This window comes from Salvia hispanica, chromosome 2 (genome assembly GCF_029641045.1).
Source record: "Salvia hispanica isolate PSC_SH4W2 chromosome 2, Shi_PSC_v1, whole genome shotgun sequence".
NCBI classification, from domain to species: domain Eukaryota; kingdom Viridiplantae; phylum Streptophyta; class Magnoliopsida; order Lamiales; family Lamiaceae; genus Salvia; species Salvia hispanica.
The window spans coordinates 61,201,090-61,227,587 of record NC_142693.1 but is presented as its reverse complement, the minus strand read 5'-3'; the positions used below and the strand labels follow the sequence as shown (position 1 = coordinate 61,227,587).

Here is a 26,498-nt window from a genome sequence, read left to right as displayed (position 1 = left end):
ACTGGCCAGTCTATGGAAAATATTTTGTGATACTCGTGATATTTCTCTTAACTGCTTAAAACTCGAGTTCACTTGGTAAGGGTGGCATAACTTTTGAATAAAATGTTTTGGCAACGAGCTCACTGAGTATTTCAAAATACTCAGCCCTGCATGTGTTTTTCCTATGTGCAGGTTGAATGATGACGAGCGGTGGCGGGTGTTGAGCAGCTCAATTAATTAATGGATATGTTGAACTCTAAGTGTAGTTGTGTCTCCATACATAGCTATGCTTTTTCTCTTGGTCGTTTTCCGCTAAGTTCTAATACTCTGATATTGGTTTGGTTGATTGGCACTCTTCTTCGTTTTTGAGGCCTTATACTTTTCTCGTGACGTTATCTTGAAACCTATGTCATTCTCTTAAGTTTTGATCGTCATTTATAAAACTCCCTTTTGTTTACCTATTTAAGTTTCTAGGTTAAGTTGTTGCATTAAATACTCTGATGTTTCCTTCGTTTCCTTTGGTCGGTACTCTTTGAATGAAATCCTAGCCTATGTATTGATTGCTTGGAGTCGGTTTTGGGTAACAGCCGCCGCATTTATTGTACCCTATGAGGGCGGGCTGTTACAACAATAGACTAGGACATCCTACTCTAGATGTTGTAAAACATGCCTTAAATGGTTGTAATATTCCATTTGTCTCAATGAAGAATCCTTCACTTTGTGAACCTTGCTGTGTTTCTAAGTCTCACAGACTGCCTTACTCTTCTTCCTCTACTGTTATTTACTCACCTCTTGAATTGATACATAGTGATCTTTGGGGTCCATCGCCCATCATTTCAAGAAATGGATTCAGATATTACATCTCTTTTGTGGATACATACTCTAGATTTACATAGACATGTTGTAGAGACAGGTTTAGCCCTTTTATCCCAAGCTTCCCTTCCTCCAAAATTCTGGGATGATGCATTCTTAACTGCAGTGCATCTCATCAATCTTATGCCATCCAAGGTGATCAATAATATCTCCCCTCATGAAAGGCTGTATTCTCAAAAACCAGATTATGCATTCTTGAGAGTCTTTGGTTGCTTGTGCTACCCCTTCACTAGACCTTACAACAAGCATAAACTCAATTTTAGGTCAGTAAGGGCTACTTTCCTAGGATATAGTCCTTTTCATAAAGGCTATAAAGCCTTGCTTCCTGATGGAAAAGTCATAGTCACAAGAGACATCATTTTTGATGAATCTGTTTTTCCTTTCAATTCTTCAGCTGTAAGTTCTGCAGATTCTTCTTCGCACCCTCAACATCAATTCAGTCAGTCTTCCTCTTCTTCTGCTATTTCTCTAAATCCATCATTACATCTGGATTCACCACCACCACCACCTCCTCCATCTCCCACAGCTTCTCCTCTTCTCAACCATGATCCACCATCTCATTCAGCTTCCCCAATTTCAGCTCCTGCACCTGCCTCTGCAGCTCATACCACACCAGATACTCATAGTAATTCTAATCCTACCAGTTCCACTACTTCATCACCTTCACACAATTCAGATTCAACTTCACTTCCTCCCACCACCACCTCCACTCATTCCATGACCACCCGAGCCAGAGCAGGTATATTCAAGCCTAAAGTATATTCCTTAGCCATTTCTCCTCAGTTACTGCCTAGATCAGCTCTTGAAGTTCTTTTAATTCCAGTTTGGAAATCTGCCATGCTAGCAGAATTCATTGCCCTTCTCAAGAATAAAACTTGGATATTAACCAGCTTACCTCCTGGAAAGAACCTCATAGGATGCACATGGGTTTTCAGAATCAAGTTTCACCTTTCAGGAGCTATTGCTAGACACAAAGCAAGACTTGTTGCTCAAGGATTTTCTCAGCAACCTGGTTTTGATTTTAATGAAACATTTAGTCCAGTGGTAAAGCCTACAACTATAAGACTTATTCTCAGTTTGGCTACTTCACTTGATTGGTCTGTCACTCACCTTGATGTCAACAATGCTTTCTTAAATGGGGATTTAAGGGAAGATATTTACATGAGGCAACCTATAGGTTTTGAGCAAGGTGGACCTCACTTGATTTGCAAATTGAACAAGGCAATTTATGGCTTGAAACAAGCTTCAAGAGCATGGTTTCTGACAGTACATTCAGTACTTATTTCTTTGGGATTCTCTCAATCAAAAGCTGATGCTTCTATGTTTTTCAGACACAGAGATGGTGAAGTGATATATCTCCTCATCTATGTAGATGATATGTTAGTTACTGGAAATTCTTCATCTTCAATCAAAAAGGTCATTTCTCAACTCAATTCTCACTTTTCTCTAAAAGATCTTGGGGAGGTGAATCTATTTTTGGGAGTTGGAATTGTCAAAATGGCTGACAATGGATTGCATTTATGCCAATCTTCATACATCAAAGATCTTTTAAAGAAAGCTAACATGCTAGAAGCTAAAGGGTGTCCAACTCCTATGGTTTCATCATGTGAATTGAGCAAAAATATTGGAGAACCAGTTTCTGATCCAAAATTGTATAGAAGCATTGTGGGAGCTCTTCAATATGCAACTATTACACGGCCAGATATTAATTTTGTTGTTAACAAGGTTAGTCAATACATGTCTTCTCCATTGGATACACATTGGAGGGCTGTTAAAAGAATTCTTCGATATCTATCTGGAACCTTGGATTATGGAATTCAAATTCATAAGTCAAATGGTGTTGTGCCTGCCTTCTCTGATTCTGACTGGGCAGCAGATCTTGATGATAGAAGATCAACCAGTGGATACTGCACATACTATGGCAGGAACTTGATATCCTGGTGTGTGAAAAAGCAAACTGTTGTGGCTAGGTCCAACACCGAGGCAGAGTATAGAAGTCTAGCTGCTGCTGCTTCTGAAGTTTCTTGGGTTAATTCTCTGCTTGGTGAGCTAAAGGTTCAAAGGAAGTCAGGCTCGGTTATTTGGGTTGATAATATGAGTGCCATTGCATTGGCATCAAATCCTGTTCTACATGCTAGAACAAAGCACATTGAATTGGATATTCACTTTGTTCGAGACAAGGTCTTGGCTAAGGAGATAGAGCTAAGGCACGTTCCTACAATGGATCAAATAGCTGACATTTTCACAAAGGCGTTGAGTAAGCAATCCTTCATCAAGCTGAGAAACAAACTTGGTTTAGTTTCATTAGCTTCACTCGGATTGAGGGGGCGTGTTGGAGATCATCCTCAAGTCCAAAGTGAAGTGTTGAATGAAAAAGCATGTAATGCAACATTGCATGAAAATGTACTGATTGATGAGCATGTGAAAGCAAAGGAAGCACGAGACAATGTTGGAGCCGTTGCTAAACCACCAGCTGTGCACTTGGACCACAAGAGGTCTTGGAAGGACGTGGCAGTCCAAGGATTGATGAAGAATAGCTGTTCCTGATTTAGTTTGTTAAAGCAAGAGGGTAGGTGATAGTACAAGTAATTAATGAGTAATTCTAGATGCTTCGAATGGTTTGTATAAGAATGTAACTATCATCTTGTTCAACGAATCAATGAAACAGTGACATTCAATACTCTTGCTATTTACAGAAAATTCTATCTTTACTTTCTTCATCATGTTTTGGATTGCATCTTTTCACTCTCGAGTCAAGAGCCTCTCTAATCCAGCCAGGGTTTCTGACACCATCAACACCTCCGCCGCGCCCCACCACCTCCACTGCGGCTTCACCCGGCCGCAGCTGGGAGAGGAAGTGAATTTGCTGAGACCGATTAGGGGAATTCCGGTGTACCAAAACCCTCTTTCTTTCCTCTTCTCACCTCATTATCACCACCATCAACAACACCACCACCACCAACGGCAGCATCATTTGGAATCATCTTATAATCACATCGCAACCGCTCTGTCGGCGCCCTACACCTCCCAAGGCTTTATGCGATCGCGCTTCCTCTCGAGATTTCCGGCTAAGCGGAGCATGAGGGCCCCACGGATGCACTGGACCACAACCCTCCACCACCAATGGATTTAGAATATTTATTAAAATAATTATAGAATTAATCAGGGAGTAAAAAATCAGAATTAAAAGTTTAATTCGGTCAAAATCGGAATTAAACTCGTTGACCGTTAGTTTTTAACGGAAATGTTGACGGAGGACCAAAATGATCAAATTTTCATATGTTCAGAACCAAAAGATCCAAAAGATAATGGTTTAGGACCAAAAACGTAAAATGACCATATGTTTAGGACCAATTTTGGCCTTTACTAAAAAAAAAATTCGAAAGGAACCGTCGTACTATTATATAAACTTGAATTCGGTTGGAATCCAATATTTGTTTGTAGTTTGCATAAAAAAAATGTAATGATCTATTAATAAACTCGGTTGGAATCCAATATCCAATATTGTTTGTGGTTGTATGCAGTGCTGTCAATCTAGCCCGAAACTCACGGGTCGGTCCGAGTTACCCGGTAAAATCATAGGGTTAGGGCCGGAAAATCGCAACCCATATTCAGAAGCGGGCTACACGGGCTAACCCGTTCGGGTCGGCAGGTTATGCAGGCTAGCCCGGGTGGGTTGCGGGTTAGCCCACGGGTTGAGCATTTAATATAAAAATATAATTAAAATTTTGGATTATATACTTATATGAAGTATATTTGGTAATATCAATATTAAATACAACATTGATATTAAGAATATATGGTAATTATATCTTCTCTATCAAATTGAAAGTTTGGGTTATATGAAATGTATGATTTCCATTTAATAGTAGTTAGATTCATGTGTGCTATTAATTAAACGATATGTGTTATCTATTTTGTTTCAATTTTCAATTAGTATTATTTTCTTTCTCTTGATCACTTTGACAATACTTTACTATTTGCGACAATATGCTTTTTAATAATTTAGAATATTGGATTTGATAGAAAGTAACATATAAGATTACTGTCGACCCGAATAGCCCGTGGGTTAGCTTGAAACCCGAAGATTTTGGATTAGGGCCAAAAATTTATAACCCGAAAAATTCACAGCCCGAATAACCCACACCCAAATAGCCCAACAATCCGAGTGGATTGACCCGAATCCGACTGGAGCCCAGTTGACCTCCCTAGTTGTATGTACTAAAAATGTAATGATCTATCAAGAACTATAATCAATATTGTCGATATCAATAATGTTGCCAAATTTATTTTAGTTTTTGATATCGACGGTGCACGTCAAATTTCGGGATAACTACATAATTGGTGTACAAAATATTTCGCATTTATTTTATATTAGTATAAATAGTTTCGCATGCATTTTACTTTAATATATTAATTCTGTTAAACTATAGGTTTCAAACACCATTAACTTTTTATTATAGGGTGAATAAAATATAAAATAATAATAAATTTTTTTATACCAACGTAGAATAATGATGACATATTTTGTACTTCACCTGAACGACGAGTTAACGATATTTAAATCTTTTATTATTCATATAAATTCAAACTTTTTATACTAATACGATTACCGTAGAAATAATTCTATTTACACACATAAAATCTTTTCCCATAAAAGTTCAATGAATAATTTTATTGCTTAATTAGTAAAATAAAAGTAATTTTCCCAATATTTTATTTCTTAATTGCACCGTCGGCAAATTCATTCCTTCTCAACACATCATCTCTCTCTGTCTCTCTTTCACTTTCAGTATGAGAATTGAATTGAATTTGAGTTAAGTTGAAAATCAAAGGGCAATTGATGTGAAGGAAAATGTCTGCATTTCTGCATCAGAGACCACTCTACCCTCTCTCACCGGAATCTCACCATTTGTCCCCTAGATCCCGCCAAGATCACCATAAAACCTCCGCCCTCGCCTTCCTCACCCGCGGCCCTGCGTCGCTCCTTCTCCTCCTCTCGCTGCTCATAATAGTCGGCGTAGTTTTCCCCCACCTACGCTCCCCCGATTCCCTCATTTTCTTCACTTCCAGGAGCTCCGATTCCAAGTGGCGGACCTACACCCTCTCCGATGCGGCTGCCTACGTCGCGAAGAACAATTCGCTGATCGTCTGCGCCGTCAGCGAGGCGTATTTGTCGTTCCTCAACAACTGGCTCATCAGCATCGAACGGCAGAAGCATCACGATCAAGTTTTGGTGATCGCTGAGGACTACGCCACGCTTTTCAAGGTGAATGAGCGCTGGCCAGGGCACGCTGTGTTGGTGCCTCCGGCGTTGGAGGCCGCCGCGGCTCATAAGTTTGGGTCTCAGGTAATTTATGTGGTTTTGTGGCCTTTGAAGTTAGGTGTTTAAAAAATTCTGGTAGATTTTGGTCCATTTCTTATGCTGTGGGGATAAATCTTACTAATAAACTTGATTATGTGCTTTTGATTGCTGATTAACTGAATCTGGTATCATGATTTTGTTCAATTATCAGATTAATATGTGAGATTGTGGTTGTTGATGCAAAAACTAAGGCGTTTTTTGGATTATGAGTGATTGATGGTTGAGTTCCTTACGAGTTTTGGGAATTTGAAAGTATGTCGTAGTTTTGGCTTGCTGAATCTTAAGCTACTGGTTCTTGGCATTCTGCTAGAGTCAGTGATTGGATTTTGAATTTCCTTGAAGTTATGGTGCTCCTGCGTATTTCATTTTACTTTTGTGCCCTAGCTAACATCCTTTGTTGTACACAGGGCTTCTTCAATTTTACAGCTAGAAGACCCCAACACCTCCTGCAAATTTTGGAACTTGGCTATAACGTTATGTACAATGATGTTGACATGGTTTGGTTGGCAGATCCATTTCCGTATTTTGAGGGCGAGCATGATGTGTACTTCATGGATGACATGGCTTATGTAAGAACGCCTGCCTCTTCTTAGTCCATAGTTATCAGTTTTGAAAGCATCCACTATTTTGTTTGCGTCAAGATAACTGGAATTTGGATTTAATCTCTTCTCAGTTGGTCTTGTTTAATACATTCGTACTCCAAGAGTAGGTTTTTTCTCCTTTAAGAATTTGTTTGGAGTCACTCGACATGATCATCAAATCCAAACTTCATCTTATGACAAATCTACGAATAGTTTCCTTATTTTTAAATTGATCAATAGATAATGGAAATATCTTAATAACGATTATTCTAAGGCCATTCTACAATAAATTTGTGTCGAACAGAACTACTTCTATATGTTAATGGTGTTCGTTTTCTTCCCAATGAAACTGCCAGGTGAAACCTCTTAATCATTCTCATGATTTGCCGCCTCCAGGAAAAAAGGGTCGTACATACATCTGTAGCTGCCTGATTTATCTCCGTCCTACTGTTGGAGCAAAATTACTTATGAAGAAGTGGATTGAAGAACTAAAGGACCAACCTTGGTCTAGGGCAAAGAAGGCCAATGACCAGCCAGCCTTTAATTGGGCATTGAATAAAACTGCTGGGCAGGTAAATATGCACTCACTATTACTTCTGCAATTCTACAGGAGCAGGGAGAGTGTAGGGGGCATGACTGACCAATAATTTCTTTAGTGATACATTCCGTTATTACTTATTAGATCTGTTATGGTTATTGGTTAGAAGTGGTAAGAGATATATGTAGAAAATTAATCAAGATGTATCTCTTGTCAGCTCTTACTCTTTTGAGCTTTAGGCATATTGTCAATCTAACTTGTGCTGGGGTAGCGGTCAGAACCATATTACACTTGAAGAAATTAGAGCAGCTACATGTTATCAGTAGCTGCGCTGTTTTACCGAGGTTTAAGATGCTACCTCAGGATCTATGTCCAAGTCAATGTTCTGAAACTGTCTATTAGTCACCTCAGGATACTCTTATAAGAAACCTCTAATCTTATCTCGTTAATGTTACTGATTATCCAATTGCTTGCTTGTTACTTGACTTCATATCTTTATCTATCATCAATTTCTTGTTCTTTAGTTTTGATAATCACTGATCTTTTCAGTGAAGCTTGCCAATTTCGTGAGCATGAAAATGTCATGCACAATGACAACATTGTCGTTGACCTGTCTAGTGCAGATAACACTTTAATCTTTAGTTATTTCTCTTGCTGATTCTCTTGAATCGTGGAGGTCATAGCGACCCTAGCTATTCTTGTCTTCTTGTAGAATTTTGCTGGGTTTAAATACTCATGGATGGATCCTGTTACGTTTTACACCCTTTATTCATACGAACCACTCTTGTAGCTTAGATAGGTACCTATAAAATAATTCATGCTGTGATTGACATATTTATACGGTTTGATCTCATTTCAGGTGGATGTGTACCTTCTGCCTCAAAAAGCATTCCCCACCGGTGGTTTGTACTTCAGAAACAAGACATGGGCACGTGAAACCGAAGGGATGCATGTAATCATTCACAACAACTACATAATTGGTTTTGAGAAGAAGACCAAGCGATTTCGTGACTACGGTCTCTGGTTGGTGGATAAATACGCTGCTGAATCCCCTCTTGGCAGATTAGAGTGAGTTACAAATGAGCTTTCTGGTGGCACATTTAGCAAAAACCGAGCTTGCCTGGCTTGAACCTGTCGCTGGTATTGAGAATTGAGAAGCAGAGGATCCGAAAGATGCCGAGGCCAAAAAGCTCACAGATTGCTCGAACAAGTTCTCCCTTTGTGCTCTGTAGTGTGTGTTTATCGGAAATGGATAGTGTAGCCTTAATTTTCTTGTTCATTAAGAAGATGCATTCATTTATCTGATTATGAAGCACCCCTACACGCCCGCAACAAGTTAATTGTAAATCTATGAATAATTACATGGATTTAATTCGGAATTCAATCCGAATTAATAATATCATAATTTAAATATTCATCAATCATCATGTCTTTATAAATACATAATTGAAGAATAAGACGATCATTTAAAAGTTCATTATTAATGAAATACTTCCACCGTCCCCAATTAAGAGTCACACTTTTCCATTTTGGTCCGTCACTAATTAAGAGTCACACTTCATTTTTACCATAAATAGTAAGTAGGTCACGTATTCCATAACTCAATTTTCTCACATTTTATTATAAAAATAATATTAAAAAATATGTCTCACATTCCACTAACTTTTTCAACGAACTTTTCGTTACATTTCTTAAAATTCGTGCTTGGTCAAATTGTGACTCTTAATCGGGGACGGATGGAGTACAAAATTGAATGCCCCACCGATTGAATTCAACTACCTTTCTTCGTCATCAAATAAATACCAACGACGTCGCTTTCATCCTTTTACCTCTTTCTCTAACTTCCTTCCCAATTTACAACTACACCTCACTCACTTCCCGGGGTTGCTTCACCAAATTTCTCACACTTCACCAAAATTCCATACCTATTTTACTTGTTTCACAAATCATTGCTTAATAATTCAGCATTTCTGTTTCCGGAGTTCTTTTTTGGCGGTGAAAAGGCACTTTTTCTGTGTGTGTGATGGTGTAGCGGATTTATTGATTGAGTTTCAGGAGAAGTCTCTCGAAAGCTGAGTGGAATCTGTGCTGTTAATGGAGGCGGAGGGAGCTCGAGCGGAGAACCGGAGCCTCAGGTTCGACGCGGTGTCCATGGAGAGAAGTAAGAGCTTTGTTACTGCATTACAGGTGAGGTTTTGTTTGTTTCTGAGATTCGGTTCGAGATTGTGAGCTCAGATCTGAGATCAACTGGTTTGCGTTTTTGCTTGGTGATTTCTAGTTGACTTCGTTTTTTTGCGTTTTTTTTTTCGTTTTATTTTGGATCATATGACCTTTTGTAGCAGAGAAGGAGGAGCTAGAAAAATAGGATGAGATGCTATAATCCGGATTGAATCCTGAAATTAAGCTGGAGAAATTTAATATACTGTTTCATTTATTTGAACTTTGATTTCAGCTTTAGTACTTTTGTTTGTTTTTATAAAAATTAGAAGTACGCAGATATGCTGTGCTTTGTAATGATAATTGTTCTTTAAAATTGAAAAGTATAGATGAATTGTTTGAAATTTCTACTTGATTGATTGGCTGGTAGAGAATTGCTCGCAAAAATTCGCTATCCAGGCATCACTCTCTCATGGTTTTACTAAATTTAATGGAGTATTTAAATGTTGTTGTTTGGCCAATGCAGGATCTCAAGAACCTCAGGCCTCAACTATACTCTGCTGCAGAATACTGTGAGAAGTCCTACCTTCACAGTGAGGAAAAACAAATGTGAGTCCATCGCCGTATTATCTAGGTTTGTGTTTGGTTTTGAAGGATTCGAGAATGGATTTAGGAGCTTCATCCATTCATTTCAAATCCAGCATACTTATCTCAATCCATAATTTTCTGATGATTGTAAAGAATGGAGTGCTGATTTTTGTGGTATTCGGTATGAGTTGCTTTGGTTCACAATCAAGAATTGAAAATTTTTCTGTAAAAGCTGTTACCGGGTCTGTGTTTCTATTTGTCATGAATGTTTTAGCTTATAATTAGTATTTTTCTGCATTAGGGTGTTGGACAATCTTAAGGATTATGCTGTACGAGCTCTAGTGAATGCTATCGACCACCTTGGTACTGTTGCTTACAAGCTGGGTGATATCCTGGAACAACAGACATCAGACATCTCATCAATGGAGCTTAAAGTTACTTGTCTAAATCAGGTAGGTCAGATACTAATATTTATTGATCACGAACATGTTATCGAGACTCAGAAATGCGTTTTCTCTGCAGCAACTGCTTACATGCCAAATATATACGGAAAAAGAAGGTCTTAGGCAGCAGCAGTTATTAGCTATCATCCCAAGGCATCACAAACATTATATCTTGCCAAGTAAGACTAAGGATTGTATTGTAGAATGACTATATTTGCTAAGTTTCTATTTCTTTTAATTTTTCCTGTTAATTTTATTTGGCTTTTACCTGAGCCAGATTCTGTGAACAAGAAGGTGCACTTTAACCCACATATACAGACTGATCCTAGGCAACCTGCACTGGCAAGAGCCCGTCTTTATCATGCAGGTGACTGATATGCTCTGCATTTTATTGTTGTTGTTTACATTCAGCTGTGGAATAATACATAATCGCAGGTTAACTTGCCTTATTGCATACTTTGTTAGGTGCTACAGCCGCAAAAACTCTCTCTTGGCATTTAGCATCTGAAACCAAGTCAACTTTGAAAGGCTCTGTACGTAGTATTTTAAGGTTTGTCTTATGATCCGAATCTGAGATACAAATGGTCAAGCACATAATGTTGATAATATATGCTTTTTTTTTTCAGCAATGAAAACTCGCAAACATATGGGAGAACCTCTGGGATACCCAGCATGTCAGGTATGCAAATATTACAGTGGGACTTGTCTTGCTCTGGTTAATGCAACATTATGTCGTTGAAGCAGTATTTAAATTGTCAAACTTTGTCTTGATCGGCTAGATATTGAAGAGAATGCACGGATGAAATCCACACCGGCTTCAAGTGCAGCGATGCAAAAACTGGGTGTTGTACAACAGGTCAAGTTAAAATAACTACAGAATATTCTAAATTTAAGCGTACTTCTCTTTTTCACAAGACACTTGGATATCTCTGTCTTTGGTCTTTTACATTTCTTAAATTTGGGCAATTAGGCCAGCTTGACTTGTGTTAATTCCAGAAAATGTGTCTATATTAAAATATTACATGGACCTTATGGCTTAAAATCAGTAGGCTCTTCATTGAGACAACATCCAGCTGCTGTCGTTGTTGGTTTTTTTGTGTTAAACCTAACAGTTCTTTCCATTCACTTGCAGGATGCTTTTGAGGGCTCGAAACCTCTGACTCCATTCCGGTCATTTGACAATCTTACACAAAGAGAAATAGTTCGACCCCCTGTTCGCAGCAGGAGTGTGCTCTCAGCTTTCTTTGTGAAGCAAAAGACACCAAAGTTGAGGACGGGCGCATAACTCCTCGACCAAACTATAATCTAGATCGTTTCAGATTTTGCATCAGGTTAGAGTCTATGGATATGGACATCCTCTTTCGATCAATCATTAACTAGTAGTTGGCTGTATCTTATCATCCAATCTTTCCCTGTTGTGCATCAATAAACTAGCAGTCAGTCAGGTAGAATGACGAGCCTTTTCTTTTCTTGATTTATATTTTGTAGTATTAATATAAATTTCTGTATTTTCTAAACATTTTGTGTTAATATAAACGTGTCATGAACACATCTCTATGTAATCGTGTCTTGTTGTGTTTGAATTTATTGGTCAAGATGTCATATAAATATTGAAATAAATATATAAACATTTCATTTTAAAAGAAGAATAAAATACTGTAGAAACCATTAACATTTTAACTAAAATTCATTCATGCAACATGTTATCAAATCAGACGAAATTGAAAGTTCATTCAAATAAAAATTTCAATGTTTTGCTTTTGACTTTATATAACTAGATCAAAATCCAATAATCTACAAGCAAATAGTAATTCTTTTATTTATTCTACATATTCTGCTTCTGCATGCTTATCAACATTCTCGTCTCACTAATAATTCTCAAAGCCATAACGCATATTATCAAATGCAATTTTTAAGGCTAAATCAGATCTCCACTTGTTAAAAGTTTAAACATTTTTTAGATTGAGATTATAAATGACATTATTAATATTTAATTGAACGAAGGGAGATGTTACGCATGTTTGGGCCACACGTAGTGGCCCGATGGGCTCAAACTGCAGCCCGACCCAAATCGACCAATTTTAAACCTCTCACGTTATTAAAGGAAATAAAAGCTTAATTTATCAAAATAAAAGAGTACGTTCATCCAAAGAATAAACAGAATTCATTCTTCAAAATTAGGACTTAATATCAATTTTTCTCTAAAGGTACAAGAAGTACCAAATTTTCAAGATGGGGAGTGTTGATGCATAAAATGTAGTTATAGTTTAGAAACTAATCTACCATTTACAATTGACAAAAAAAATGACCAAATAAAAAGGGGAAGGGAAGAAATCTTGATCCTAAAAGAATAGAAACAATGGTTACTCCAAAATAATTAGTATGAACATATTAGTGCTACCTCAAAGCAAGATCCGTGGCATTCGCTTTCGTCGCCTCTGCCACCGGCTTCACATACTTTCCGATCGGTTTCTGACGACTGCCCCGTCTATTCCTCCGGTCCCTCTTAGCCTCACTCTGTTGCCTCTTCTTCTCCTTCTCTCGGTTTTTCCGACTCCTCTCCTTCTCATAGGTACCTTGCCATACTATTTCACCCGTTGATGGCCACAGCCGTCGTCTGTATGAACGATCCGTGTCAGATTCCTCGGCCAAGTCCTCGTCCATGGCTTTAAGAGTGGAGAACTGAAACCACTTGATCCACATCTGACCCCTCCGGCTTTTCAGCCCGTGCTGCTCCTGCATAAAACCCGTCTCTGGGTCTACGTACACCATTCTTCTCGCACTATGGTATGCCCAAACGTTTACGAGCAATTCAAGCAAACGAGAGTAGCAGTGCTTGTCCTGATACATTTCAGATAACATGTATGTTGAGAGGATATTCACAAGAAAAATCTCATCTTTATCGATGATGGTTAAAGGATTAGTACCTTCGATACACCAAGACAGCAGAGCTCGGTCTTTTGGTGATCCTCGTGGAATTGTGCATCAAGTGCATCCACAAAGATTCTATAAATCGACAAAAAAGTAGCTTGTTAAAAGATATGTTTGTCTGTTGGAATCTTATCGGAACAGGATTTTGAAAAAGTTGAAACCTTGAAAACATGACGAACTCCAAGAAGGACTTAGTAGGAAGAGCCCATGAATGCATGACAGACCAAGTGCCATCACTCGATGGCATGACGGGTAAAGAAGTCAAGTTATGTTTTATGCCATACATCTGTTTCAGAGTCTCCAAGAACACAGACCTGATAGCCACGGCAAAAAATATATCAGGTCCAATGCACATACGAACCGAATCTCGTGCCAATACTTTGAGAAAATAGCAAATACTAACGTGGGAGTGATCCGAGACTATACACACTAATCGCATTATTTCTTCTGCCATGTGTGGGATGAAATTGACTTGAAAGTGATAAGATCAACACGAGAATACTTACTGGCAATTCCCGGCATTTATAGCATTGCAGAATGACCAAAAATCCTGTTTCAATGGGTTTCTAGGGTCCTTGTCGAGCCGGGCCCAGAAGTACAAAGTGTCTCCATGCTTTCGTGCTTCTACAGCGTCCAACAATGACTTTTCAGCAGTCTTGGACAGAGATACCTGTTTAATTACTCGAACAATGTTACTTCTATAGATCAAGAAATAAATAATCAACCAAAGTTCTTCAGTTAATCTAGAGTTGAAAAAGATTTGTGACAAAATAAGAGTTAGCCATGTAATGCTTAGAGAGAAGAATAAAGGTACCATGTGTGCTGTAGCTCTCCAGAACTGAAATCCTATCCAAGCATTCTTATGAATGCGGTCAATCCGGTTAGCAATTGCAAAGAAGGCTCCATATTCTCCTAATACATCTCGATAGTAGGCATTATTCAACAAAGAGAGACGAGAAGGCCCATCCACATCATCAGCTCCAGGCCTTCTACCTCTCGTGGACTAGCCAATGCATTCACACATTGCATCAGCCGAATGTTAGTAAGCTGACAGCAAACAGGAAAAATACATGGTGCATGAGTCGAGTACTCACCAGCCCAATCCCTCTATATAATGAAGTGCGGTGCAAGAAGGGCCATGTTCCAGCTCCAAAGTAAGGTTCGTAAATACATAGCGGTTGGCCAGTTCTTTCAAGTTCTCCTTCATCCCTTTCGTGCAACGTACGTTCAACCCTCCTGACACTTCGATATATTTCATCCCATTTGCCTCGAGGCTGATCTGTCCTATCCTTCAACTGCATCAGGTTCACCAAAAGAAATATGACTCAGCAAACTAAAGAAGCCCAAGTACATAATATATCATGCTCGATTTCATAGAGAGTGGCAAAAACCAGGTTTACTTACCTCTGCATCCTCTCTGTTCTTTCTCATGTAAGCAATATCCATGTTCTTTTGCTCTTCCCATATGGAATACAAAAATGTTTCATTCCGTGATATCAACGACACAGAGTTCTCTCCGTTCGTATGATCAAATAGTTTCTCAATCTTGTCTACAGACTCCACAGTGTCTTTGCTAGGAGAATGGATGTCCAAAATAGCTTCGAAAAGAGACCATTGCCATTCAGTTTTCAGTTTGTTGGGAATGCTTTTGGCAGCCAGGGGTAGAGCTACTTCGGATGGAAGCGTAAGGATGTTCTCCAATAGTGAAGCATATCCATCCACACTTCCCGAGACCATTAAGTTTTTAGCTGTATGTTTTCCATTTGATGCAACATTCTGAGCTGAAACTGAGAGTTTACCATTTGAAACCACTTGCAACAAGATACGTATCAGAGCCCTCATATCGTCCTTTGGAAAAAGGTATCCATTTACCTTGTCACTTACCTAAGATATTCATCAATCCATTAAGCAGGGAAATTTAAAAAATAATAAATGTATACTCCGCTAAATTTACCAATCAAGATGATTATGATTATTATGCTTACATATTTCCTTGTAGCAGGTAGATCTGGAGCTACTATAGGTTTCTCGAAACACATAGCTTTCAGCAAAACACCGGGGAACGAATGCTCTTTAAGGAAGGATCCGTACACTACGAGATCAGCTGTGTCTATCACAGTGTCTATGTTTTGGTCCATAGCAACATGCTTCACCGTATCCTTTGGAAATCCAAATTTTAGGGCAATGGTCTGCAGCAAGAAATTCAGTCTATTAGTATAGAAGGATTGAAAAACGGCAGCCTCCCTCCATTTCATCAATTGCATTATCAAAATGTGCTTGCGTCTTGCAAGGTCTCCGTGAATGTGATAGCAGTTTAAAGATAAATTATATTCTCACCTCCACGATACTACTGTAGTTGCTAGTGGAGTCGCCAGTTGAGATTATGATTTTAAGACGGGAGCTTGAATCACCAAAGTCCTTATATAGCGTGTATAAAGCCTTTAAGACAAACGCATGCTCGAGCCACAATCCTCTGTATGATAATTGACTCCCCACAACTGCAACAACAAAATCATCTGGTTCATACTCCACATTCGGTGGTAAATTCTCTTTTACTAAAGCCCTTTGCGTATCAGCTCTCCAAGCTTCTTCAGGGGAGCCCGAAATGACAAAGTAATTTCCAGGATCACACATTGAATACGCTATCTGCATTGTATCTAGGAATTGGTCATGTAAATCACTGTAGCATCCTCTCATTTTCATAGTTACACTCAACAACAATATTCATTCATGAGAACTAAAATTGGCAACAAATTGTTTCAGGCTTTGTATCCCCCTCCATAACCACTCGAAAGGGTAAAACTTTCATGTTTACTCCTAGTAATTATTTAAGAACTCTTTTTTTAGTTGGTAGTAGATTATAACAAGTAAAACGTGCTTACCAGCAGAATATAGTTTGGGAAGACAACAACAGTGGCCCTGCTGAAGTATTTTCTCCACATATCGATCAGCTCACTTTGGCCACTCGAAACATATTGTCTTAATCGGTTTGCTAGTGCTTGTTCATGGATGGTCCATACAACAGGAACATGTTTGAAAGGATCCTGCATAAGACTGTAAGGAGTAAAGCATTTTATGTTATCGGCAAAAAGATATAGTCAACAACAAAACTCAAACTGTCACAAGATAAATTAAAATGGATACAAAATAAAACGGTGTTGCTTACCAAGATAAGAACCCTGCAGCATTAAGAGAATTCACAAGAACAGCATCATAGCTGCAAAAGAAAAAGAAGATTAGAACATCTACCATCATATTTTGGCTTCTTTCCTGAATCCCCGATATCCTAATACAGCCGGAGCTGAATAAGTTCTTGAACCCAAAGTACTTATAAATACATCAAACAACAAAGATAAATTGCAACCTTAGAACTTTATGAAGCGTGAATAATGAAAGAAAACAATTGGAGAAAAAAATCAAATTAAAAATGTAATAGAGAATAGGAATCAATATATAATTTTCCATGACGAATCTCTTTGCCAACTGGACAGCACGGAAATAAGTTATTTTAGAGACATGAGAATGGTGGGCAGGTCCAAGTGTAACTACAGTCATAAATTTCAAATATTATAGCAGTTGAATCCCAAAGATAATGAAGAATTTATTAACATGAAGTCAAGGGAAATATGCATACTCCAGCCAATCTACAGCAAACTTCATATTATTGTCAGCGGTGCCGACAGTAACACTTATATTTCTCCAGATAGCACGTGCTGGACCATTTTCCATTGTGAATACCTGGAAAGACAAAGAGCATATTAATGTCTGTTTCCAGCTCAAGTTCCGACTCAGGTTTAAGGGAAACAACAGCAACAGTGATAAAAACAATCAGATATAAGTCCACAAAACTCAGATTCTGTTTTTGGCATAGTTATCACCTTTATCAAAGTTGCCTCCTAAGCAAGATGATATCCAGCCAAAATTATGATTTTGTACCCAAAATATTGATCCCAAAGATCCACTCCCTCTAACATTAGGCCCGAAAACACAGCTTTAAAGCAAATTCCTGCTAAATTAAAACATAGTACTTCCAAATAATCAATGTTTTCAATGGTATTCTTCTTAATTACTTATCCAAGAAAAGGATTTAGGTATGCACCAAATCCAAAAAATGATAAGCTTCTACAGCTATTAGAGGCTGCAAACATTTAGCACAAAAATATTTATCATACTAGTTCCAATCAAATAGGAAAAGTAGAATAGTAAAGATTTTAAGAAACTTAGTCAACATCATCATATCAAGTCAAGGTTAGGTTAGACTGAATACATTGCAGTGCTATGTAGAGCACCCAAAAAAATACTATCGTTCTTCCCCTCATCTCAGCTCACTATGGTAACTCAAGCAAACATATGCATGTTACTTACAGCGTTTTTCAGAATGCATTGTAGGAACTTACATATAAGTACTTAGCATGATCATATTAGTAAAAAGGTTAAAATTTTGAAATCATCAAAACCAAATGATCTTTGACAACATTGACAAGGCATAGGCACAGAGCCATCTACATTCCATCTTGATTATAACTTTATAACATAGAACTGTGCCCGGTACAATTCGATTACAAGAAATATGAAATGGAAAGAACTAACAAATTATCACCTCAATTTCATATCCAATCTCCATCAAAGCCGTAGCAACAGTAGCCATTAGTATTTGATGCTGATCAACCCATAGATCAGCAAAAACCTACACAAACACACATCCCAAAGCTGTTCATTTCAACTACATTGCTCAGAGATCAACTCTACTAGCTAAATTCACAAAATCCCAAATAAACAGGAATCAAATTCAGTAAAAATCAAATCTTTACAATGCTCACCAAAGCAATCCTCGGTTTTCTGTATCCAAATCTCACAACTCCACTCTCATTCCCAACACCACCTTCCTTCCGAAACTTCTCAATGATATTCAAAGGCTCAAAATTCAAATCTTCACCAAAATCCAACCCTTTCAAAAACGAAAAACCCTCAGAATCAGCTCCAACATTCCTCCCAAACAAATCACGGCCATTATGCCCATCTTCAATCACCGAGCCCGGCAAGAAGAAAATCTGGAAGAAGAAAACGAAGAAGAAGAAAACAGCAACGGAGCAAATCAACTGCAGATAATCCATTTTCTTGAAAAGGACAGCTCTTGCAAATCTTGATCTGCTCCTTTGCCCCGAAAATCCAATGTTATTACTGCTGCTAGAGCTCCTCGATGAAGAGGAACGCTGCAAATTATGATCCCTCTTCAATGCCAATCCAGTTTCAAGTGAACCCATTTACACTCCCATGAAAAGAAACACCAAAAAAATCAAATCTTTATAGCTGAAATCTCTTCCACATCAACATACTCGTTTCAAGAATATTGTTACCCAAAATTTACCCCCATAAATTCGCAGAAATTGGAAAAAGGAAACAGAATTTTGGGATGCTAAATATGATGGATTTGCTGAATTATGTACAGTAATGAGTCCTCTTTTTTCATTTTTGTGAAAAAGATGGTTAAGATTTAATCTGCTGACGTGGCTATATCAGTCATGCTTAGTCCAACGCATACATATGTATAATTTAGTTAGGGTAAGAGAGAAAAATAAGATTATTTTACTTTTTTTCAAATACAAAAAAAAAAAAAAAACAGATCTAGAGATGGGTTTGGTTTTTTTGTAAAGTACGCTGGAATGTTAATTGTTAATTAACTTAATTTTGCAAACAATATATCATGTGTACATATTACGCATGTGGATATACAAACGTGATCAGGATCATTGAAAAATGTCAACAGATCACAAAAAAACATCAACACGAAAATGTCAACAGAATTTCAACGGTAGTCAATGATTGATGTTGTGTTGATATTGTGTTGATACTGCGTTGACATTAAAATCTTGAAATTTTACATTGTGTTGATATTGTATGAAACGGTGTTAAAGTTGCATTGAAGAGTTTTGAGTTTATACAATATATAAGTTTGCATTTTGTCACTATCCGATACCAACAAAATTCAATAAATTCAAAATTTAATTATACTTTATGAATTGACTTCTAAGAGTTAAAAGTAAAAATGGAATGATCTTCGAAATAGTTTGATATATAGACGCACATTGCAATAATGAGTTATACTATTAATAGAAGTGGAAGTAGCTGTACAGAGGTGATATGTAAGAGCATCCGCAGCGGTCAAGAGGACGGTGCTCGTCCGTCCGTGCCGCTGAACACGGTGCCGTCCGTCCGCTGATGGAGCTTGTCCATTCGTGCCAGCGGCACGACGATACTGTTAGCTAAGAGCACGTCCGTGCCGCTGAGCAGCACACGTGGCGACGCCTCATTCGCCAACGGCATAGCCGTTGGCTTATTTAATTTTTCTTTTTTTTTTAAATGCGAAATTAATTGAAAAAAATGATTTTAAATAAAAAAAATCCCACTTCCCAAAAAAAATATATCCGTTTTCTTCCCACTTTTAATTTATTTTTCAATTTTTTTGCCCCAAAATTCACATTTTCATCTATAAATACCCCCACTTCAACACAAAAAAATCACATTCTCATCTATTCTATCATCATCTACATTCTCTCATCTTTTTTCCTCATACTCTCTCACCTAAATTCCCACCACACTACACAATGTCCGGCTCCGGCGATCACCCCTCCGGCAATCGCGGTTGGAACCACGATTGGTTTGACTCCGAGGCCGGATTTAGTCCGAAAATGCAATTTACGGCCCCTCCTCAAACCCAAGGTTCGCAAGCTCCGGGTGGCTACCGTCCTTACCCGGTGCACGACCTAGACGCCTCCGGGTTCGGGTGGGCACCCGAACCCGGATCGGGAGGGAGCAACAGCTCTACTCCTACTCCTACTTCTGTTCCTACTCCTCCTGTTCGTGGCACCCGCACCCCGTACACTCCAGGTGAGATGATGGCGATGTTCAAAGCCTACTTGGCAGTCTCCGAAGATCCGGAAGTTGGCACGAACCAGACCGAGGAAACGTATTGGTGGCGCATCACTCGTCTTTACAATGAAACTCGGCCGGGGGGAACCATCTATTGTAATGATAGTATGGTTCGCAATTGCGTCTACAGATGCAAAGAGGCAATCGGGAAGTTCCAGGGGATTTACCTCCAGGAAGAGCGGTCGGCGGGGAGCGGCACGAGCGATCTCGACATCATCACTTCCGCCTTGGCGACCTACCAACGCACGGAGTTCAAACCGTTCAAGTACCTCGATTGTTGGCAGGAGGGACGCCAACATCCAAAGTATAGAGACGGCATAGTAGCATCCTCCTCTAGCTCCTCCAGCAAACGGTCAAGGTCGGTAGCCCTATCCGACGGAGCCTCCGATGACGTGGCTACCCAGCTTGCCGGAGCTAACTTGGGTAGCCCCGACGCTGGCCCGAGCAATTCCCGCCGGCCGGTCGGAAAGAAGAAGGCGATGACCACCCGCTGCCGCGCCTCGACTCCATCCGCCCCCGCCCCCGCCCCCGCTCCCTTTGTGCCTCCTCCACCCCCGAACAACAGGTTGTGGACCCTCTTGGGTCAATTCTATATGAACGATACGTCTAAGATGACTCCATATCAACTTGCAACACATGAGCAAATGATTCGGGGTCTCAAGAGGCAATTGGGGTTAGAGGACTAGTCTTCCACGTGTGTAATTTTTAATTTGTAGGATTTTAATTATGTATTTTTATATTTTCTACGATTTTAATTTATGTATTTTTATTTTTTAGTATTTTAATTATGTCATTTTTATTTTTTAGGATTTTAATTATGTAATTTTTATTTTTTAATGTATTTTTATAATATAGAAATATTTTTAATAATTGGAGTATTTAAATTGAATAATAGAATGGTGGGACCCTTGAGCTTGTCCTTGGCTAAGAGCACGGATGTGGGTGTTGTGATCTTAGCTAAGGACAAGGAGTAAAAGTGGGTCCGGGCCCACCTCAAGGGTCCCACCATTCTATTATTCAATTTAAATAAAAACATTTCCACAATATTAAAATGCATTAAAAATACCCGGAATAATATTACAAATTATAAAATAATTAAAAATTACATAATTAAAATCCTAAAAATTAAAAATTACATAATTAAAATACTGAAAATAAAAAATTATATAGATGATTTTGAATGGGAGATAATTTGATGTGAGAGAGGAAGATGTATTTGATTTAGTTTGAATGTGAGATAATTTGATGTGAAAAGTGGATGATGAATGTGTGTATTTATAGATGATTTTGGGATTAAAAAAAATAACAAAAATAAAAAAAAAAGTCCAAAAACGGCTCTATTTTTCTGGGAATCCATTTTTTTTATATATTATTTCTAATTATTTATGATTTTTTTTTAAAAAAAAAAGAAAATTCGAATTTGCCAACGGCTAAGCCGTTGGCCAATCAGGACGTGCCACGTAAGGCTGCTCAGCGGCACGGACGGACAGCTCGCAGCGGCGGACGGAAGAGCTTGTGCTCAGCGGCACGGACGGACGGACGCCACCGCCGCGGATACGCTAACTAGAATCTATTTTCCAATGTAAAATATTAATATTATGTTTCCGTTACATGTGCTAAATTATCTATTATTAAAATAATTTATGGTATGAAACAAAATGTTAGTAAATTAATTAGATTAATTAGGTGATTAAGTTAACATAAAATGTATTAATTTATCTATTATTAAAATAATTTATGGTATGAAACAAAATGTTAGTAAATTAATTAGATTAATTAGGTGATTAAGTTAACATAAAATGTATTAATTGAAGGTTTTGTTTTGCACCTCGGAATTCTACGTGCACAAGAAGATATCTTGAATATAAGTGTCAATTTTTGTTTCGAGGTATTGGTAGTTAAATGGTGAAATTTTGAAAGAACTTTTTTGTAAATTTGAACAAAAATTCTGCAATATCAAATTTTGATAAATTGTGAAGAAGAAAAATAGCAACATATCCTAGTACTCCCCTCTTTGTCTATTGCATTTTTAGGTTGATGATAGTGGAAATAAATTAAGGCCATCATCCTCCTGAATTTTACAAAGCATGATTATGATTTATGAAAAGTAGTAGAAATATAGGAAATGGTGAGAGTGAGTTCACATTGTTGTAGTTTCTATTTATTCTCTCTTTCTTGTAGAATCAATCTTTGTTAGAGTTAAATAATTATATGAAAGATTGGATGGCAAAGCTTGGATATTTGGTGATGAAAAATATACTAGTGGAGTACTCCGTAGTAGATTAAGGAAGGGGTGAAAGTGATTTAACAACCAAATTTCCAGTGCCAAACTAATGTTATATGGGTGGATTTGCTCCTAAATATTCAATTTTAATATATCTGGCAGTGCTCTTTAATAGTAACTCGAGAAAAGGATAAATGAAAAGAGAAAACGAAATATATTGATTTCTTATAAAAAAAATCATTCCTTGGAAAGGTTTTTAAGAATATATTAAATTCTTTTAATTTTGAAGATATATATTTACATATTCTTCACGCGCAAAAGTTAGATGACTGGGTACTTTTTTGTCTTTTCTAGTAGTATTACTCTCTTCCCTTAATTCTACTATCATATACTCCCTCCGTCCCAATAAATATGAAACATTTGATTTCTGGCACATGATTTTATGCAGTGTTGTTTTGTGAGTTAATGAAGAGAGAGTAAAGTAAGAGAGAGGAAAAAGTAGAGATAAAGTTATTTCTATTTTAAGGAACGTTTCATTTTTAGTGGGACAACTCAAAAAGAAAAACGTTGCATTTCTAATGGGACATAGGGAGAGTATTTGGCATTTTGATAAGGTAAATGAGCTATACATATTCTCAATTTAAATGAGCAATATATATTCTCGATTTACATCTATTTTGAAAAGGTAAGCTCCATTTATTGACAATGAAACCATATATATTTTTAAATTATTTTATTAGCAAAATTTCTTGAATTAGATCGTTTTGGAATCGATCATAACTTGATTTTTCATGGGAACATGTCAACATATCTTGAAGCAAAGCACTTTGAGACGGGTTGTCTTGGGTTGTCTTAAATTTGAGGCAGTTCAATGCAAAATGCCAGCATAAAAATGGAACCAACAAATTTTATGAAAAAATCACTTCGAGTTGGAAAAGAATATCACTCCCTTTATTTCTTGTTATTTGAATCGTTTCTTTTTAATATGGAGGTTCAAAAAGAGATGTTTAGTAGTAATACTATGTTAAGTAGGAGGGTAAAGTAAGAAGAAAAAATGTGTTACTTTTTGCAAAAATGATTTAATTTTCTTGGAGTGTCTGAAATAGAAAAATGTTTTAATTAATAAAGAACGGATGGAGTAATCAACTGGGAAGCGGTTGCCACTGTGTTTTTGGGGCGCCACTAAGGGTGTAACGTTAATTCTCAGGTTTCGAGTATACCCAATCCCGATCCATAACCCAACATATTTTGAGTACCCGGAATTACAAGTTTAGGTAGCTAATGTAAAAACTTTTTAGATTTTAGATACTCAAAACCCGTATTCGAGTACCCAATTGGTACCCGATTAGTCCGCGTTTATGGATTCATGATAAATATCCGCATTTATGGATTCATGATAAATATTTTTATCTAGAATAGGGTCCAATTATATAAGAATCTTAAAAAGTTTATCTTAATATCTTTGAGTTTCGAATTATGCCAAAAATTTGATATTTCGAAATCGTACTATTATGTTATTTTTAATTATGTTATTTTTAATCGTATACTCATCAAAATATAATTTATATAAATAAAATAAATTTGAAAATAATAATTTCAGGTTTACATGTATTCAATTAGTCGAGTTCAGGTACCCGCATCGGGTATTAGGGTATCCGATTCATATATGGGTCGGGTATTGGATAGGATAATTTAGATATTTCAGGTTCGTGTAACCGAATTTACAGGACTAATCGCCGTGAATGGGGCTGGTGTTCGTGGTAGCCACGCGGCAGCCTCGCACCAGCCGGGTTTTCCGGCGCTATTGTGGATGCTCTATATCATGGCTAGGGAGATTGTTTCAATTTATCCAATGCAAACATCTCAATGGACTTTGACCAACTAATTAAAGTGCAGCAACTCATTCAATTTCAGTATATAGGTTGCCTCCACCACCCCAAAACCAACCTACTTCAGAATTTAAACTTCTTCACCAACAAAACAGTTACTGTAATAAATATGAATAGTGACAGCAGTTGCTCCCAACATAATAGATAAGTATAAATACGCCAATGAACAACTTCAAACACATAAGGTTATCACAAGCTGTTCCAAAGAGTTGATCAAATAATTTCAAAACAGAATAAAGAATAGAAAAACAAAATTAAGGAAGAGTGTGAGAGTGAGAAATGAATTACTCTCATTTCATCCATGGGTGTTGACAGCTTCCCACAGCAAGTTTCTCGGCACCATGGAGAAGTCTCGGGCCTCGATCGCGGCGGCCCTGAGCGTCCGCAGCGTCCACTTGTTCGCCTCCACAAACGTCAAGCTCCGGTATGGCAAGTTGTGCTTCTTGCAGAGGTCTCTGATAATAGGGGAAACCTTCCTCAAATGGCACCTCGGCAGCCTCGGGAAGAGGTGATGCTCCAGCTGAAATTGGAGCCCGCCGAAGAACCAATCCATGTAAGAAGGGCAGTCAATGTCGATTGTTCCGGCGGTTTGTTTCTCGAACCAGTTGTTCCCCTTGGGCGGGCCTACGTAGACGTCGGCGGCGAAGTGGTTGAGGGTGAATTGGATGTGTTGGATTGAGCAGACGCAGAAGCTGGCTAGCACGAAGAGGACTCTCTCGGTCCAATTGGGTAAAAATGAGACGAGGAGAGGGAACCATGTCCAGAACACCATGATTCCTAAAATGTTGAGGCCTCTGTCGGGGACTCTGCGGCTGGAGAGGAGGAGGAGGAATGTTTGGAGGTAGAGATTGACTCTGGCGACGCACATCACGGGGTAGTATGTGAGGTGTTGGTAGCTGATGAAGAATCGCGCGATTGGATCGAATTCGAGCTTCCTGTTGTAGAATTTGGAGGTGAGGTTGGTGAAGAAGCGGTTGGAGACGGCGAGCATCGGGAGGTGCTGGAGATCGGGGTCGTAATCGAGGCTGTTGCAGGCGATGTGGTGCGCGTTGTGCGTCCACTTCCACCACGCAATGCTGATGCCGGTGAGGCAGTTTCCGGTGAGGATCTGCGCCAATTTGTTGAATCTAGGGCTAATCATGATGTTGTAGTGGCCGGAATCGTGCCCTAGGTAGGCGACCTGCATCCAGATTAATCCGAGGAGGCATCCGGAGAGAATGTGGGTGAGGAAACCGTCGCAGCCGAGGACGCCGTAGAAGCAGGCGGCGAGGAGGAAGGAGACGAAGCAGAGGCTGTAGATCACGCCGTGGCCTTTCTTCTCGAACATTCCGGATCTGGCGAACTGCGTCGCGAGGGTGCGGTAATCGCGAGACATTTCCGAGACGTGGAAGTCGCGGAGGTGGTAGCCGGTGAAGAGACTGTCCAGGTGCTTCCAGGCGGAGCCAGGGTGGAAGGCGATGAATGCGTCGGTGACGTCCTGGCCGGCGAGATTGAGGAGAGGAACCTCGCCGCCGGGGTGGCGCTTCGCCCAATCGGTGACGTTGTAGACTTTTCCCTGGATTGAGAGCCACAGATCGCCGGATTTGTTGTGCTTGCTGAGCTCGTCGGAGGTGATGTACTTCTTATCGTCGTCGCCGGCGGCGGCCATGGCCGATCGATGCGCCGCCTCTGTGGTGAGATTGTATAAAACGAGATCTGGAATCAGATAAGCGAGTGGAGATCCGCTTTCTCTCTCCTCCTTCAAATCTGGTAATTTTGAATTCGCAATGCTGAAATCAAACGAATCGAATTGTTAGTATCTTAAGCGGAGAGAGAGGGGAGGAGAGAATGCGCGTTGACAGCGAATTTTCCGGCGAAGCGGTGGTGGAAGATATTTTCTGCAATGCCTCTCACTAATTTAAACAACAATAGATTCCTCTTTGGAATATCACTCTCTTTTGTTGCCTCTTTCGATAAGTGGAAAGGAAAATGCCTTTACAATAAATAAATTATTATTCAAT

General features: G+C 38.7%; 4 protein-coding genes across 5 annotated transcripts; 2 read left to right on the top strand and 2 right to left on the bottom strand.

Annotated features, from left to right (window-relative positions):
* The first annotated feature begins 5,597 nt into the window (after positions 1-5,597).
* LOC125204743 (UDP-D-xylose:L-fucose alpha-1,3-D-xylosyltransferase MGP4-like) lies at positions 5,598-8,683 on the top strand. The gene is made up of 4 exons (XM_048103468.2): positions 5,598-6,202; positions 6,625-6,786; positions 7,155-7,370; positions 8,196-8,683. The coding sequence occupies exons 1-4, from the start codon at positions 5,708-5,710 to the stop codon at positions 8,406-8,408; spliced, it is 1,086 nt and encodes a 361-aa protein (XP_047959425.1). The 5' UTR covers positions 5,598-5,707; the 3' UTR covers positions 8,409-8,683.
* A 485-nt stretch (positions 8,684-9,168) lies between these two features.
* LOC125203704 (protein ABIL1-like) lies at positions 9,169-12,086 on the top strand. Its single transcript, XM_048102118.2, has 9 exons — positions 9,169-9,523; positions 10,020-10,102; positions 10,383-10,533; positions 10,604-10,703; positions 10,802-10,891; positions 10,990-11,074; positions 11,151-11,203; positions 11,304-11,380; positions 11,657-12,086. Exons 1-9 carry the CDS (start codon positions 9,431-9,433, stop codon positions 11,807-11,809), a joined length of 885 nt encoding a protein of 294 aa, XP_047958075.1. The 5' UTR covers positions 9,169-9,430; the 3' UTR covers positions 11,810-12,086.
* A 605-nt stretch (positions 12,087-12,691) lies between these two features.
* Positions 12,692-18,900, bottom strand: LOC125202117 (uncharacterized). Of its 2 annotated transcripts, none has more exons than XM_048100461.2 (14): positions 18,276-18,900; positions 18,056-18,142; positions 17,090-17,193; positions 16,622-16,672; positions 16,338-16,509; positions 15,793-16,101; positions 15,441-15,644; positions 14,860-15,339; positions 14,550-14,750; positions 14,270-14,458; positions 13,962-14,125; positions 13,617-13,769; positions 13,452-13,530; positions 12,692-13,365 (listed from the first exon to the last, which is right to left on the bottom strand). In XM_048100461.2, exons 1-14 carry the CDS (start codon positions 18,717-18,719, stop codon positions 12,922-12,924), a joined length of 3,081 nt encoding a protein of 1,026 aa, XP_047956418.1. In that variant the 5' UTR covers positions 18,720-18,900; the 3' UTR covers positions 12,692-12,921. The 2 variants fall into 2 exon arrangements, with proteins under 2 accessions (XP_047956418.1, XP_088921439.1); XM_089065313.1 differs by lacking the exon at positions 18,276-18,900 and adding an exon at positions 17,334-17,461.
* A 5,724-nt stretch (positions 18,901-24,624) lies between these two features.
* On the bottom strand, positions 24,625-26,443 carry LOC125202038 (delta(8)-fatty-acid desaturase-like). The gene has a single exon (XM_048100348.2). It carries the CDS (start codon positions 26,144-26,146, stop codon positions 24,794-24,796), a length of 1,353 nt encoding a protein of 450 aa, XP_047956305.1. The 5' UTR covers positions 26,147-26,443; the 3' UTR covers positions 24,625-24,793.
* Between the last annotated feature and the right edge of the window lie 55 nt (positions 26,444-26,498).

What these genes read in the sequence shown, in the direction of transcription:
- LOC125202117 (XM_048100461.2), bottom strand. Translation starts at nt 18,719, where the DNA reads ATGGGTTCACTTGAAACTGGATTGGCATTGAAGAGGGATCATAATTTG. An exon ending in AGATTGGATATGAAATTGAG is followed by an intron (nt 17,194 to 18,055) that starts GTGATAATTTGT and finishes TTGTCTTTCCAG; the next exon opens with GTATTCACAATGGAAAATGG. An exon ending in TACCTGCTACAAGGAAATAT is followed by an intron (nt 15,340 to 15,440) that starts GTAAGCATAATA and finishes TGAATATCTTAG; the next exon opens with GTAAGTGACAAGGTAAATGG.
- LOC125203704 (XM_048102118.2), top strand. Translation starts at nt 9,431, where the DNA reads ATGGAGGCGGAGGGAGCTCGAGCGGAGAACCGGAGCCTCAGGTTCGAC. An exon ending in GCTTTGTTACTGCATTACAG is followed by an intron (nt 9,524 to 10,019) that starts GTGAGGTTTTGT and finishes TGGCCAATGCAG; the next exon opens with GATCTCAAGAACCTCAGGCC. An exon ending in AACTGGGTGTTGTACAACAG is followed by an intron (nt 11,381 to 11,656) that starts GTCAAGTTAAAA and finishes ATTCACTTGCAG; the next exon opens with GATGCTTTTGAGGGCTCGAA.
- LOC125204743 (XM_048103468.2), top strand. Translation starts at nt 5,708, where the DNA reads ATGTCTGCATTTCTGCATCAGAGACCACTCTACCCTCTCTCACCGGAA. An exon ending in CTCATAAGTTTGGGTCTCAG is followed by an intron (nt 6,203 to 6,624) that starts GTAATTTATGTG and finishes TGTTGTACACAG; the next exon opens with GGCTTCTTCAATTTTACAGC. An exon ending in TGAATAAAACTGCTGGGCAG is followed by an intron (nt 7,371 to 8,195) that starts GTAAATATGCAC and finishes ATCTCATTTCAG; the next exon opens with GTGGATGTGTACCTTCTGCC.
- LOC125202038 (XM_048100348.2), bottom strand. Translation starts at nt 26,146, where the DNA reads ATGGCCGCCGCCGGCGACGACGATAAGAAGTACATCACCTCCGACGAG.